This window comes from Anas platyrhynchos, chromosome 2 (assembly GCF_047663525.1).
Source record: "Anas platyrhynchos isolate ZD024472 breed Pekin duck chromosome 2, IASCAAS_PekinDuck_T2T, whole genome shotgun sequence".
NCBI lineage: Eukaryota > Metazoa > Chordata > Aves > Anseriformes > Anatidae > Anas > Anas platyrhynchos.
In genome coordinates, this window is record NC_092588.1 from 112,460,119 (window position 1) to 112,474,971 (window position 14,853).

Sequence of the window (14,853 nt, forward strand, 5' to 3'; positions counted from 1 at the left end):
AGCTCATGCATCACAAGAACTCTGGGGAACAGAAGAAAGTTCTTCAAGCTTCACACAAACCATTTTTTTCTGTGCTTTCAACAAAACATGAACAGCTAGCTCCTGAAGGCTGGTTCTGAGGTTAATGTGCTTTAACCGGAGAGTTTGCAGAGCAGCTGGATAAGCGGCAGTAGACAAAGCTTTGTAGTTCACAGTATGAGCATTGTGCATGATTTGTCGTAATTAGGAACAATTATGTTTTGCCAGCACTGACTTCAATTCATCAAATGCAGTCACGCACGCACAGCAGGTTAGGAGAATGTTCGCTTCCCTAACATTCAGCCAGGGAGCTAGCACAATTTTTGTTTTGGACACAAGTACACAACGCTGTTTTGCAAGCCAAATGCTGCAGCCCGCTCTCTCCCCAGACGGGAATGGTGGTCAAGAGCATCAGCTTATATTGACTCAGGGCACTACAGAAACATCAGCTTTTGTGACTCACGTCACCCGACTGACAGCATAAAACAAGGAGTCTGCGATGTTACAGACCTTCCAAAGAGAGGCAGTGTGTGGAAGTGCAAGCAATGACATGGGGCTGAGTGAGCAGTCACTCCCCACTCGAGGTAATTCTAAAAATGTACATAAATGATCAGAGAAGAAGGAAAACAACTGCTGAACCCACAGCATCATCTGTGCTCAGCGCAAATAGCTTGCGCCACCTGCCTTGCATCCATCCCCAGTCTCAACAGATCACGTTATGTCCCACTTACGGGAGGTTTACACATGTAGGGGGTGGTGGGGATTGTGTGGGATTTTAATTAGGTTGGATGGCGAACTCTGAGGGTAAGAAAACTGCCAATTTGCTTGCAGGCAGCCAAGATTCCTCCTCTTCTGCTTTTAAGCTTGTCAGTGATTGCTGGGCAGCTGATCACCATTGAAAAGCATGGCTGGGGACCAGCACTAGAGGTGCAGTATGCAGTATGACCTTGGCAGGCCAGACAAACTGTTATATCACCAACATAAAGTTAATTTAGGCATGCCACCAAAGATTTGAATAGGAATTTAACATACATCGGATGTTCTCTGTGTCATTCCACACGGAGAAAGCTAGCCAGGTTTTAAAAATGACCCCACAGTGCAGTGAAGACGTGGAAAAAATGCACTGTCAGGAGGTTTATAGTTTTAATAGTTTCAACACCCAAAGAAGGAAAAATCGCTGGGTGAAACCTTGTGGATACCTGCAGTTCAGCAGTGCCTTAGGAACTAAACTCTAGACACAGACTTCTAGTTTTGTCACACATTGTGCTGAGTTTTGTATTGGGCTCACATGGCAAGGTTTTGTTAGCAGAGGGGGCTGCAGGGGTGGCCTCCGTGAAGAGTCCAGAAGTTGCCCCATGTTAGATCAGAGGCAGCTACAGCTGGCTCCTAAAGGGACCCACCACTGGCCAGAATTGAGCCATGAACGATGCTGGCTTCACCTCTGTGAGAGCACATTTAAGAAAGGCTAAAAAACACTATACAACGGCAGCTGGGAGAGAGAGGAATGAGAAGATGTGAAGAGAAGCAGCCCTGCAGCCCCCAAGGTCAGTGCAGCAGGAGGGCAGTAGGTGCTCCAGGTAGGCAGCAGCAGTTCCCCTGCGGCCTGTGGAGAGGCCCCTGGTGGAGCAGGCTGTCCCCCTGCAGCCCAGGGGTCCCACATGGAGCAGATCTCCACGCTGCAGCCCCCCCATGGGTGGAGGAGCCCCCGGTGGAGCAGGTGGATGTGGCCTGGAGGAGGCTGCGGCCCATGGAGAGCCCCCGCAGGAGCAGGGGTCTGGGGGGAGCTGCCGCCCACCCATGGGGGACCCGTGCTGGAGCAGTTTGCTCCTGGGGGATGGACCCCGTGGTATAGAGCTGTGTGGGAGCAGTGCTTGAAGAGCTGCTGCCTGTGGGCAGCCCCTGCAGGATCAGTTTGGGAAGGACGGCGTCCCGTGAGAGGGACCCCATGGGGAGCAGGGGCAGAGGGACCGTGAGGGAGCGGCAGAGACAAAGTGTTAGGGACTGACCACAGTCCACAGTCCCCAATCCCCTGAGTCACTTTGGGGAGGTAGAAGAGGGTGGATGGAGTGAAGGTGTTTTTAGTTTGGTTATAGTTCTCACTGCTCTAGCCTGTTATCAGTAGGCAATAAAGTACATTCATTTTCCTTACGCTGAATCTGTTTTCCCCATAATGATAACTGGTGAGCAATCTCTCTGTCCTTATCTAAGCCCATGAGCTCTTTTAATCATTTTCTCCCCGCCTTTTTGAGGAGGGGGAGTGAGAGCATGTTGTGGTGGCGGTGAGCTAGGAATCAGTGTTAAATCACCAGAGTTTACTAAAGCAAACTCAGGGTTGTGCTGGAAAACCACCGGTGAACTCAGCAGCTCGCAGTACCAACAGGGCAACTTGGTAGGTATTTCATGAGCCTTTGCATGTTCTCGAGTCCCTCTCTTCAGCTGGCGTATCAGATGCTCAAGGAAAGCAGCAACATGCCAGGGATGTTCACCGAGATCTGGCAAAATGCTCTATACACAAGAACATCTCAATTTGTCCTTTTCAAAAATGATTTTAGAAACATCACAGACAGTTTAAAACTCTAACAACAGCAATCAAAAAATGTACATCCTTCCTCTGTTGAATAGCTTGAACTATAAAAATACAAAATAAAAACACATAAAATATTAGGTGTTCCTCAAAGATTTTGTATTGCAGCTGCACCTAGCTTGCCAGAACCCAGGGTTAATGCAGCACAGTGACAGGGAGTGCTGGCTGCTCGCTCTCCTCTGCTTCCCTGGAGTAGAAACTCAGTCTGGATGAAAAGAGCATGTACAGCACGGACCTGAAGGTGTGGGGGGTAACCCAAAACAGCTTGGCAAGGAAACGGGGATGAACAAGAAGTGAGAGGAAATGAAAAGCCCTGGAAGAAAGCTGGTAAGATACCAGAGGTTGGTTGGATGAGAAGGGGAAAAAGAGGCTACAACACTGCAGGGGATGACAGCAAATGGAAGAAAAAGGCGAACTTGTGGTACAAGTCTTTGGGAAGAATGCAATAGTCATGGTCCTGCCCCCATACTTAGGCTGTGCAGTTCCTTTGTCCTTGCTGCATACGTCATTCACAGTAATGCAAAGGTGTGTGCATGATTGTGCATGACCAACTGCACGGTTATACCATCACTGCTCTCTAATTTCCAGCTACCGTTTCACTTCCAGACTGGATAGAAAAGCCAGTTTTTGTCTGCAGCTTCTCAACACTGCCCACTTGTTCAGGAAAGGGAAGTAATTTGTGAATTTTTTCTTACTTTTGGAGTAGAAAACAAAGAAAGCAACGAACTCTAGTCAGATCAGCTGCCATCCTACCTGCCTCAGAGGAGAAAAGAGCAGAGTGTCTGTGCAGAAACGTGGTTTTGTTGACCAAATAAATGTTTTTTGTTTTTTTTTTTTTTCATTTGGTTGTGGGGAAGGAACAGGAAAAAATGGGGAGTACACTTGAGCCTTTCCTCCAGTGTTCTGCTGTAACCTCCACTCCGCTTGCTCCAGTCCCTTCCTGTAAGATGTTTGCAGCTCATTTTTAAAAAGCCACCAATATTCTAAAGGGGGCAACCCACAAGTCCCTCAGCTTTCTTTCCCTGCAGGACTCCACATGCCACATGACAGATGTGCAGGATCACAGTAACAGTCTGAGCTGTTACACAGAGCCATGTAATGCAGCAGCGGCTCTAGTGCAGGCAGTCAGCAGTGGTGAGCAAGCCCTCTGCCTGGCTCTGCATCTCCAAAACACCACGCACCAGGTGCCACCAGCTGCCAGATCACAGCATCACAGGGCAAGAGGAGCTGCCGTGCTGTTAACACAGAAGAGTTTTGCTGCAAGAAGCAGGCAGGCCCTATCACCACCACTGGACAGCTCAGCACATGGAAGCAAAGCAGGATTTAGGAGTAAACAAACTGGTATCCCTCCAGGAACAGCCTAAAGCCACACCGGAGAGGCATGGAAGGCAGGAAATGTTCACTTTGTTTATATGAAGTATGTAATCATTAGGAGAGCACAATGTCCATTCTGCTGTTGGCACAAAGGAGTGAGTGGGTTACAGGAGTGCAGGACCACAGAGCAATTTGAGGAGGCAGAAAGAAACAAATGGTAGCATTGGGTTCTGCAATAACAGAAGTGCCAACTGGAGGGGCAGGAGGAAGGACTGCACAGAAATAGATGGTATTGCCAGAGGCCAAAGCAGATGTGAAGTAAAAATAGCACTTACCTGTAATGTAATGTAACGTAAAAGTAGTAAGTACTGCAGTGCCCAGTGACAACAAACCTCCTAAAAGCAAGCACTTCCTTAGATCATCATTTCTGATGAAGACTAGGGGTGCGTTGCTAAATTCTATTGTTTAATATGGCAATATAAAAATGCCCTACAGTGCTTCTGTACTGTGCCACTGATAGCACGTATCATAAGGACACTGCACCAATATCATTTTCTAAACAAATAAATGGCATGCTGGAAAACAGCATTCATTTTTCTCAAGAAACGAACTTGCCTCATTCAGGTTCCTTGTACTTTATGTATTAATTCTGAGGTGACAGCAACTCGAGATAATGTCAATGAGTACACCATTATCTACAGTCAGCCAATGAATCATGGTTTTTAAAGAATACTCACCAAATTATTCATGTGTAGAGTTTGTAAAGTGTATTAAAAAAAAAAGAAAAACCTCATTGTGTTTATTCTCTGTGAGTAACTGTACTAAAGTCTGTGTAATTTACAAAACAGTGAGATTAGCCAGATATTTAGGCTCAACACCCACCCCAGCCAGGATTAATTCTGCTGGAATCAGAAAAGCTTTTAATTTTTTTTTCATTCCTTCTGCTGAAAACCTGACTGTCACAATCTCAGAGCTTTGATTTTCTGGTGGAGTCTGTTGAGCATACTCTGCTCAACGTCAGCCACTTCTTGGTCATTATACCTTTCTTCATTATATCTTTCTTCATCTGGAAGAGCAAAATTGCGAAGAAGATCTTGTAGAAAAAAATACACAAGAAGCCTCCTCCCTTCCCTCCCCGCTAAACCACTCCGTCTTAAGGCTACTTGCAACCACCTATCACAACAACTTATGAACTGTGACACATTAGCAGAGCTGCAGAACAGCACTTTGCAGAACATGGGCTGATATTGGCACCAACCTACACAAAAACAGAAACATGGCAGTGCTCGCTTCCTGTTTGCTCTGTAGATTTTCTTACATCAATGTTATGACTGCATGTTTGTATCTTAACACACAAACCCCAAAATACGCTGCATTCTGGAAGGCACAAAGAGAATCAGACATTAGACGGTGACTTCTGCTGTGAAATTCTGTAGTGGTTTGAGCAGACATACCAGCACAAATAGCAACAGGAGGTACGTGTTGCCCTGATGTAATTGCATCCTGTGACAGCCACCAACTTGGTGCCAACTGTGCTCAGGCAGTCAATGATCACAAAAATCCCAACAGTTATGTTCAATAACAGAAAAACTATTAAGATTTATTAATCTTCATCTACTTCACAAGCTGTTTTTTTCCTTCTGTCTCAGGCAAGTGGACCTAAAAAAAGGAGAATTACCTTAGATTCCTTTTGTTCAAGACTTCTTTGTGGAAGGTGACTACAACTTCCCCAAATCATGGCCAAGAGCTAGACCAAGACACAGGCAATGCTGGATTCAAAGTCTGATTTTTGTAGATAGCAGATTCTGTTACAATACCCTGACTCTGGAAAACTTTCAGCTCCCATCTGCAGCTCCAAAATAAGCTGCTTAGAGAAGACAACAAGTATCCCGAACACTGCACTTCAATCAGAGGCTGGCCTGCCTTCAACAGTGAAATGCAAAACCGGAAAACATGAAATCCTAATGGCGTGGTATTTTTAACACTGTACAAAACAAACAAAAATCAGTAAACACAGCATTTGTTCCTAACAAAACAAACAAACAAAAAGGCTTAACAAAGAAGGAGCTTTCCTGATGCTAGGCAAATCATTCAGCATGCCAAAAGTTGGGGGGGGGTAAGCAACTTTGGGATCAGCTATACAAAGGCTGGAGTTTGAAATTCTGGGAACTAAATGTGTATACTGGTCCTTCTATGTATGCAAGCATAGATTTCTAATGCTCTACAGCCTTAGGCTACATGATGCCGCAGGAAGAAGGGCAGCAGATCTGAACAGCCTCAAACACCCTCAGTCTGCACAGCAGGTGTTAAAATAAATCTCTTCTGTGGATCAGAGGAAAAGACCTGAACCACATCTCACACCAGTGCCCTCCTTCCAGGAAATGGAGAAATGGACACCAGCCAGGCTGCGAAGCTCAGGGCTGCTCAGACAAGTGGCACAAACATGCATCAGAAGGACTCTGAGTTCTGCTCCTGATGGGTTTGGAAGTTGCAAGAATTGTCAAGACAGGGAGCTGCTTTCCTCAGGTCAAGGGGCTGGGAAACAAACCGCACCTTGCACTGCTCACAGCACAGTCTGCAGCACTGTCTGCCACCACCACAGGGCCCAGTAGTGTCAGTTCAGTGGAGATGGTCTAGAGCACACCTGAATTACAGCATCCTTTAGGATCTCCCTCATGAATTTGTTCTAGAGCATTTGTCCCCCTTTACCTCTCTCTCTTTCATTTTATACTTGTAAGTAAGTTGGGACACAATCAATTTAAAGAGGGATGAAATCCAAATGCAATCCAAAAGGGACAGACATCCCCTAGGCTAACTTCATCCCCAAACTCTTTCCCATCTCCTCCTTTGCCCAGTATGAATCCTGTTTTAGGAAATTCTCTAGCACAGGATTTAGTATCTGAAGGGACAGTTCTTCCACCACTACTGTGAAAGCTTAGATGAAAATGCCAGGACGCCTTTCTTGTCATTTGATTCCATTCCCTTATGTTCACATATACCATTTCCAGCCATCCTCCCTGGAACAAATTATAACCCTACCTTTGAGCACCACCGAAACAGCTTTTTTTTGACAGCAAATTTCATTTCTTTCATCATCCCACTCATGAATGTTACAAGCACTTCTTTCCCTCTTTTAGCTTTTGGGCAGACCATCCAGCACATCAGACACAGCACTGCTGGCTCTTCTTCTCTTTGTTTTTCCCTCAGTATCTGAAGAGCAGGGACCAGATGCACCATTGCAGGTCAACTGGAAACAGAAAATCCCATCTTTCTGGACCATTCTGCAAAGTCACTTCCCAGCCTAAATTCCACTAACCCGTTTTTTCTGCTACTCAACTATTTACCACTTAAATCACTCGCACTTTACAAATCTTCATCACAATTAATATCACCACTCTGGATATTTGCATCCTCACATCTCGATTTACATTCGTCCCAAGCATAATCTCATTCTTCTTCCCTTCCAGTTTCCTTATCTAGCTTGGTCCTACTGCATGGAGGAGGGCAATTTCATTGCCACATAAGCAGACAAATCATCCTTCTTATACAACTGGCTGCTGTGAACAACAGCAGAATCATCCAGGTGCTGGCATTCCAAGAATCAAAGCATTTTTGCTCCCAAATTTGTTAGGTGTCAAAGGAACAATGCATTTTTTAGAAAAGTTTCATCTCTCAGGTTCCTGTAATAAGACCAACTCTGACCTTATGTGATTTGGCAAGACCGGGCCTTAATTATGCAAAATAACTTGCATGAAACTTCCTTGCCAGCAGAAAACAGTGTGACCAGATTTAATGGAATGCTTTTGTTACAGAAGTACAAAAATTTTTCTCTTGTATTTCAAATTTTCAGGGCACAGACAAAAGCACTAACCGAAGAGAGCATTGCTTGGACATGCAGGCAGTGCTTTATTCCCTTTAATGTGATGAAGCCTTGAACTATTTGTAAAAGATGAATGCTTTTGGTTTGAAGTCATTTTCTTTGAATTTGCTTTTTGAGCTGATGGGATTAGGTGCCAGGGGAAGGGAAAAGAGAAAGAGGTTCAATATGTACACGAGCTTGAGCAATCCATACCACGCTACAATCTGGATGATGCATAAGGAAGCTGATACTGCTGCTCATACACTGTCAGAAGTGCTGGAAGGGCGAGGGAAGGAAGGTCTCACACTCCCTCCTGTGTTTTTTTTCAACCCGCCTCTTCCTTCAGTTCCTGAAATTCCTATGTGTTGGGTACACAGGGCACAAAGAACTGTCTTTGGAGCCTCACACTGAGTGACTGCAAATCTCGAGAGAACAGCTCTGGGGAGACATGCCAGGCAAAAACAGAGATGAACATGGTGCTGGCCTCAGCACAGCAACCTGCAGGCAATGTGTCCACAGAAATTCTGCAGACACTGAAGAACAGAAGAGGGAAGGAAAGGACACAGGACCAAGGGCAGAGCGATCACGGGTTTGCTGGAACTGAAAAGAAGGGGTGGGAAAATAGGAGAGAAGCCCTTTATTTCCACGGATTGGAACAAAATGGTTTTCATGCTATCTGTTTACCTGCTGAGAGAGGACTCTATGCCATTCTGAGGGCACTTAAGAGAGACCAAGCCCATTTATTTTCCTGATGTAGTAACTCTTAGAAGAGGCTAGCAATCTTCTGAGGACTTACACTTGCTTTACCCACTTAACTCTAAAGAAGGCAGACTCAGAAAGGGAATCTGATGTTTCTGGTGTTCTTTAGAAACTCAAATGAAGAGGTGAAGAGAGAAGAGGTAAAGAGAGAAGTGCTAAGCCTTCCAAAATCTTGTCCATCTTGTCATGAAAACTCTTTACTGGCTGCTCCATAAATTTCTGCAAACCTGGATGTATATACAAAGAGCAAAAGCGATAATCCCCAAAGAACAGTTTTTATAAAGGTCGCTATAAAGGACAATAGTAACCAGCTAATCAGTGCTATAATAGTGAAAGAAGAAAAGTCAGCAAAGCAAGATGATGAAAGAACTAAAACTTCCCCAGAAAAATCATGTGAATTATACAAGTGAACCATACAATTACAATTAACTCTCTTTGTACTTTCATTGGTGAAAGCACCAGATGAGACACAAGGCATTACCAACTCAGGTAACCATCACATTCAACAGTGTCTACTTCAAAATTTTGGTACAGGCATCCTTTATTCCTACTCCTATTCTTTTTGATTTTGGTATCATCCATGCAAGGTCTGGCAATGAGAAACAAGAGTTGGAGTAAAAACAAACAAACCACAATACTGCCATTGACTACAAGTCTTCTCCCCTCTTAATTTTCCTTCTTTTCAGCACTTTTTAAATCCTTTTCCAGCTTATTTCTCTTCCTCCTTTACTGAACTGCCCCAAGGAACCACAGATATTAACAAAATTGCTGTAACAGATGTTGATGGTATCTGACATACCGAATTTTTCCTCGTTCAGCCTTTTCAGGTCAGCTTTCTCAAGACAGATTGAAAGGAACAGAAAAGCAGGCTAACCGATTGTGCCAGCTGTCCCTGAGTATCAAAGCTTTGAGTCTTTCACACAGTGTTGGCCAAACTTGGCAAAGGATGCGCAGAAAGGTCTACCTCTCAGGCAGACTCCAAGATACACAGCCCAGCTCAGTCCTACTGCCAGATCCCCTTCCTGAACCTGGGGAGTTTCTACAACACAGCAGCTTTGAAACTCCAAGCACTGCCTGGAAAGAAACCACAGCTCCACGGGGCTTGAGCAGCAGTTGACAGGCAAAGAGGGTCACTGCCAAGTGATTTTGATGAGCTTTTGTGAAAAACCTTCAATGATGGTCAATTATTGTCTCAGAACAGGGCAGGACAGTGGACAGGAATGCAAAAAAAAAAAAAAAAAAAAAAGACTGCCCTGAAGCAAACCCACGCCTTGTGCAGTACCAGGGTTAACACAGCCCTGCGTAGGACAGCACACCTACAGCTTTTTCGTAGTATACAAAGAGGAACACCCTCCACACTCCTCCTTCGGTACAGGCAGGTCTAATGAGATTATGAAGGGTGCATAATAATAACACCAGTGCCTGCATGAGCCTGAGCCTCCGCAGAGATGAGATTCTTCCCACCAAAAAGCACACAACTCCCACTGCAGGAGTTCTGCAAAAGCTGCTTTCCCCATAAGGGTGGGATTCTCTGTCTTATCCTCCTGTCCAGGAGGTCCTTACCTTTGTGTGCAGCAGTGCTAGACCTAGAACCTCCTTCTCCAGTGCCTCACATTGAACACTGCCTTTTCTCTAAAATACAGCTTATTAGAAGGGGAAAGCATCTACCAGTCAAGTATGTCAGGAGAGGGGACACAAAGATAAATAAGCAGGGAAATTCTTGTCTGTATGGTTTTTGTCCCAAAGCAAAAGCATTGAGTAATACCAGGAGCATCCGATCACAACTGTAGCAGAGTTGGCATCACTGCCTCTATTTTGTTGGTTTACACTTAGGAAAGTATTTTTTTGCTAAAATAGAAATATATTTAACATATCAGCTGCTGCGTCCTATTCTACCCTAATTCAGTGACAGATGCATGTTGCTGTTTTCCTCAGCCAAGCCATGAGGACGTTTAAGGAATCTCTTCTCTGACCTCAGTAAATTTTGTGATGCAAATCAGGGACATGGGCTCCACTTATGCAACGCGGGTGACAAAATTGCTGTAGTTTAAAAAGTTATCACCTCTAACCAGGACATAATTGTCCAGAAGGTCACTAAATAGACTAAACAGAGCAGCTTAATTCTCATTGCCCTCCCCATTGAGTTTAAAGCCACAAAGATATTTGAAGCTCATCTATTTTACTTTGCCACTGAGGACTGCTACGAGAATATCTGGCAGCCAGCCATTATGGCCCAACTGACAGGCAAAGGCTCACCAGCTCAATTGCTTTTGACAGTGTAAACATCCACATGCACACTATTTCTGCATGGAGTGGTAAATAAATCCCCATGGGCATCAGCAAGTTCGGAAATTCAGTCCTGTGAGTAGCGTGGCTGGACTGCTGCATGCTCAATTCTGTCCTTCCAGGACTGGTGTATCTTCTCTGACATGCTTTTAGACAGAGAAGTAGGCACAGGAAAGCAAGTTGAGAAAAAAAATTTCCAACAGCTTCTTCGACAACTGTTAAAATAGTAGCAGAAGTCCTTCTAACAGTAGGAACAGCCTGGTAATGCTTATCATTAAGTCAACTCAGTATTGCATACAGCTAGAAAGTATATGTGGTTCCGGCAAGATATATAAAACTACAGTATAACCTGAGAAAAGAAAGATACAAACATCTACATTGGCACAAACATAAGTACATGTACACTAAGTGGTATACAGTCTCATCAGTACCCAATGTCATACAAAGTACTGCTTTGGGAGCAGAACCCATAGCAAACCCATTGGCACAGCTGATAAGGAGGATGGCTACCTTTGGACCCAGTTCTGTTTGATGGCAAGGGAATGAGAACTTTTATGCTGTTTTCTCTTGACTAAACACAGCATTCTTTTCTGAAGCAGTTTTAGACGAGAATTCTGCAATTCTTTGCTTAATGCTTTACATGAAAACACAAAGATTTTTTTCCTTCTTTTACGGAATAGCATATACAGGAGACTAGAAAACTAAGCTCAGATCTCCAGAGAGGAACTAAGGAAAAACAAAACACTACCTGGCAGCAACTATTATAATATGGCATTATGTTGTTACAACTCATAGGTAAAAAACATACAGGGAAAAATCAAACCAGCGTATGAACAAGGTCTAGCAGGTAAATTGTTGTCTGGGTATCATGCGTTCCGACAATACCAAGGCATTGTGTGCATGCAAAATAATCAAATATTTTGGAAGAAAATCCTGACTCTGTGCCAAATGTACTCCCAACCAAAAAATGCCTTGAGCATCAAAGCAGATTTCTAAACATTCCCTCAAAAACATTTCAAGCTGGAAAAGAACTTAAGTAGCTAACATAAGTGTTTCCAAGCCAAACAAGCAAGGGAAACAATACCAACACACAAAAAACATAGTTACTTTGAACTGAGAGAGGTGGGGGGTGGTTATTTGTTGTGACCAAAGTAAAAATTAGGCTAGCAAGCTTAAAATCAATGAAAGAGAAAGTGTTTCAAAACAAGGAAACAGAAGTCAATCACAAATGACCAAAGCACTTAGTGAATTGAATTTGCAGCTGAACTGTTTCTACAGACCTGTGCAGTGATGCACCACAGTGAATCTTTCCTCTCTTAAAGATTTTACAAGTTGCCTTTGCAATTTGGAAACCTTAGTGTTAACACTGACATATCCAATAAACCGTATGAAACAAAAATCTAGTTTAATGCCCCAACAGTCGACACAAGATTAAAATTTTCTGTCCCACACTTGTTTATGTGACTGTAAACTTCTCATGTTTGAGCTTTTTAAAATATCAGTATTTTTAAATACACTATTACATAAAAGTGATGAATAAATTTGTGAGAAAATAGTGATGGGCAAACATGTGAGTTACACTTGACAGTGACAAGCTGCAGACTCAAAATACTTTCTCTTTAGTCCATTCCTAATCAGAAGTGTGGCACAGCTTGAGTTGAACTACAATATGTTGCTAATGGCAAAAGCAGTAGTTTTACACATTTATTTTAATAAAACACATTCCACCTTTGAACTGCCCAGCTGGACTTGAACAACGGGTCCAACCTCAGAGGTCTAAGTGAGGTCAGCACCAGCGTGTGCTGACAGAGGACCTACTCCAACAACTGCTGCATTTTCAAGCAAAATTTAAAAAGATGATGTCGCCCCACACAGAAAGTATTATACCCACACTATACAAAAGTTTACCTACACACACATGCACACACTTTATTGTTTTATTTAAGACAAACACCGTACCTCATTCCTTCTGTAGACCTGTTCTGGTAGTTACGGTAGAGCTGGGGAACACCTAACATAGCCTCAGTGAACACTGCAAGGAAGCCCAGTGTTTCCACGAACAGAGATGAGTCAAGCCAGAGGTAAGTGATGTAACCGGTGACACCAGTGAAGGTCAGGACACACTGCACGTAGTCTGTAAACTTGCTCCAATGCCAAAAATAGTTCAAGTCAAAATCTGTAACAGAACAGGAATGGAGGAATTAAAACAAGTTTTTCCAACATAACTCAAAGTTTATCAGGGTGGAATTGAGAACCAGTACAACTGTCAGCCTTTGGGGAAGGGGAGAAGCAGAAATAAGACAAAACTTATTTATTTTAAAATAAATAGATAAATAAATAAAAATTCAATACATATATATAAACAGAAAAAAAATGAAAAACATAGAAAACTTGATTTGCAAAATATTTTTTTGGTGGGGATGTTCAATACGGGAACAATAAAACAAAGACCTGCAAAACCTTTATTTTTAATTTAAATATTACTTTTTTTAAAAAAAAGTCATTTTTGTTAAGACAAACCTTTGACCTTCAGGTATGAAACATATACTCTGGAGATGAATGTAACAGAGTTGGCACAGGAATTGCTCCACAAAAAACTTCACAATTCCAAGCATGGGTCCCAAGCACATCAATGCCAGCGTGCTTTCATTTAGTACCATTATCTTTAGCTTCAAAGTGCCTGAATGCAGGCTGAAAGAAGGTCACCTGAAGTCCACAGCTCTGTACCCTGGTGTGGTACTGCTGCCTGCAGCCAAGGGCAAGCTGTGATGCACAGGCAGTACAGGTTTACTGAGGAAGATGCACAACTGTGAAGAGAATCCAACCTGGAACACGACCTCCCACAGACATCACTTTGCTCTCCAAGGGCAAAGTGTACTTTTTCACATTTGTACTTTGCCAGTACAAATGAGTGTAAGGTTTACATTTATTTTTACGCCTATGAGAACACTATGCCACAAAATACTCTCTCTCAAGAAAGAATAAGACAAAGAACAAACCAAGAGTGATGTTTGCTTACATTAACAACATGCCACTGGAAGATACACATTTATTTTATTGATGAATAATAAAATATACAAACCCATAGTCATTGACAGTATAGAAAAACAACAGCTGAATTTCCAATAATAAAAATCCTGAAATAACTGTTCATTTGCAGCTGCTGATCACGTCTTCCTTTCTAAGAGCACTTTAAGTTAAAAAAGCTATTAGTCTGGTGGACGGTCTTTATTAACTACTCTCCCTTTTTTAATACTTGGCAAAACCGTGCCTCAAGACAAGTACTGCACCCAGTTAAATCCTTTCTTTGCCATACAAAGGAGGCAAAACCAGCCAGAAGCCATTCCCAACCTGCAGCATAACACATTTTTGTATGTCAGCCATCACCTACAAGAACTACACTACATTAAATAATCATTACATTACACTGACAGAGCCACTGTCAATGTAATGTTGACCTTCAGTATTTTATGGCAGTGCCTCCTCAACCTCAGAGTTCACTTCCAGGGACATAAGACTAAATAAAATTAGCCCTGGTGCTGGCACAGCCACCCCAGCATGCGAGCATCACACACGCATTTCTGGAGCTCTGTGAAGGCTTTTGTTTGTGGGGGTGAAGAAAGAACAGAACAGAAAGCAGCAGAAAAAGGACATCACAAGACAGCCATAACCACCAAGGCAGGAAATACATTATTCATTTTACTTTACCGCATTAAGCACAGCTTAGCCAGCTGGTCAAAAGAGATGATTGCCTCAGTGTATTTAGTGCTGGCATGGCCTCGCCTTGAATACCGTGTACAGCTCTGGACTCCGCACTATAAAGTGAGCATTAAGGTACTTGAAAGCATCCAGAGGATGGCAACAAAACTGGTAAGAGGGCTGGAAGGCATGTCCTGGGAGGAGAGGCTGAGGACACTTGGTCTCTCTAGCTTGGAGAAAGCGAGGCTGAGAGGCAAACGCGTTGCTCTTTACAGCTTCCTGAGGAGGGGAAGTGGAGAGGGAGGTGCCCGTCTCTTCCCCCCGGTAATCGATG

General features: G+C 43.4%; 1 protein-coding gene across 2 annotated transcripts in view; it reads right to left on the reverse strand.

Moving 5' to 3' along the window:
* Positions 1-14,853, reverse strand: part of SLC66A2 (solute carrier family 66 member 2) — a 50,470-nt gene that overhangs the window by 4,326 nt on the left and 31,291 nt on the right. For both annotated transcript variants that reach the window (XM_072033347.1, XM_027451190.3), the window contains one exon: positions 12,780-12,996. In XM_072033347.1, the coding sequence (XP_071889448.1) occupies positions 12,780-12,996 (217 nt within the window). The remainder of the gene's footprint in view (positions 1-12,779; positions 12,997-14,853) is intronic.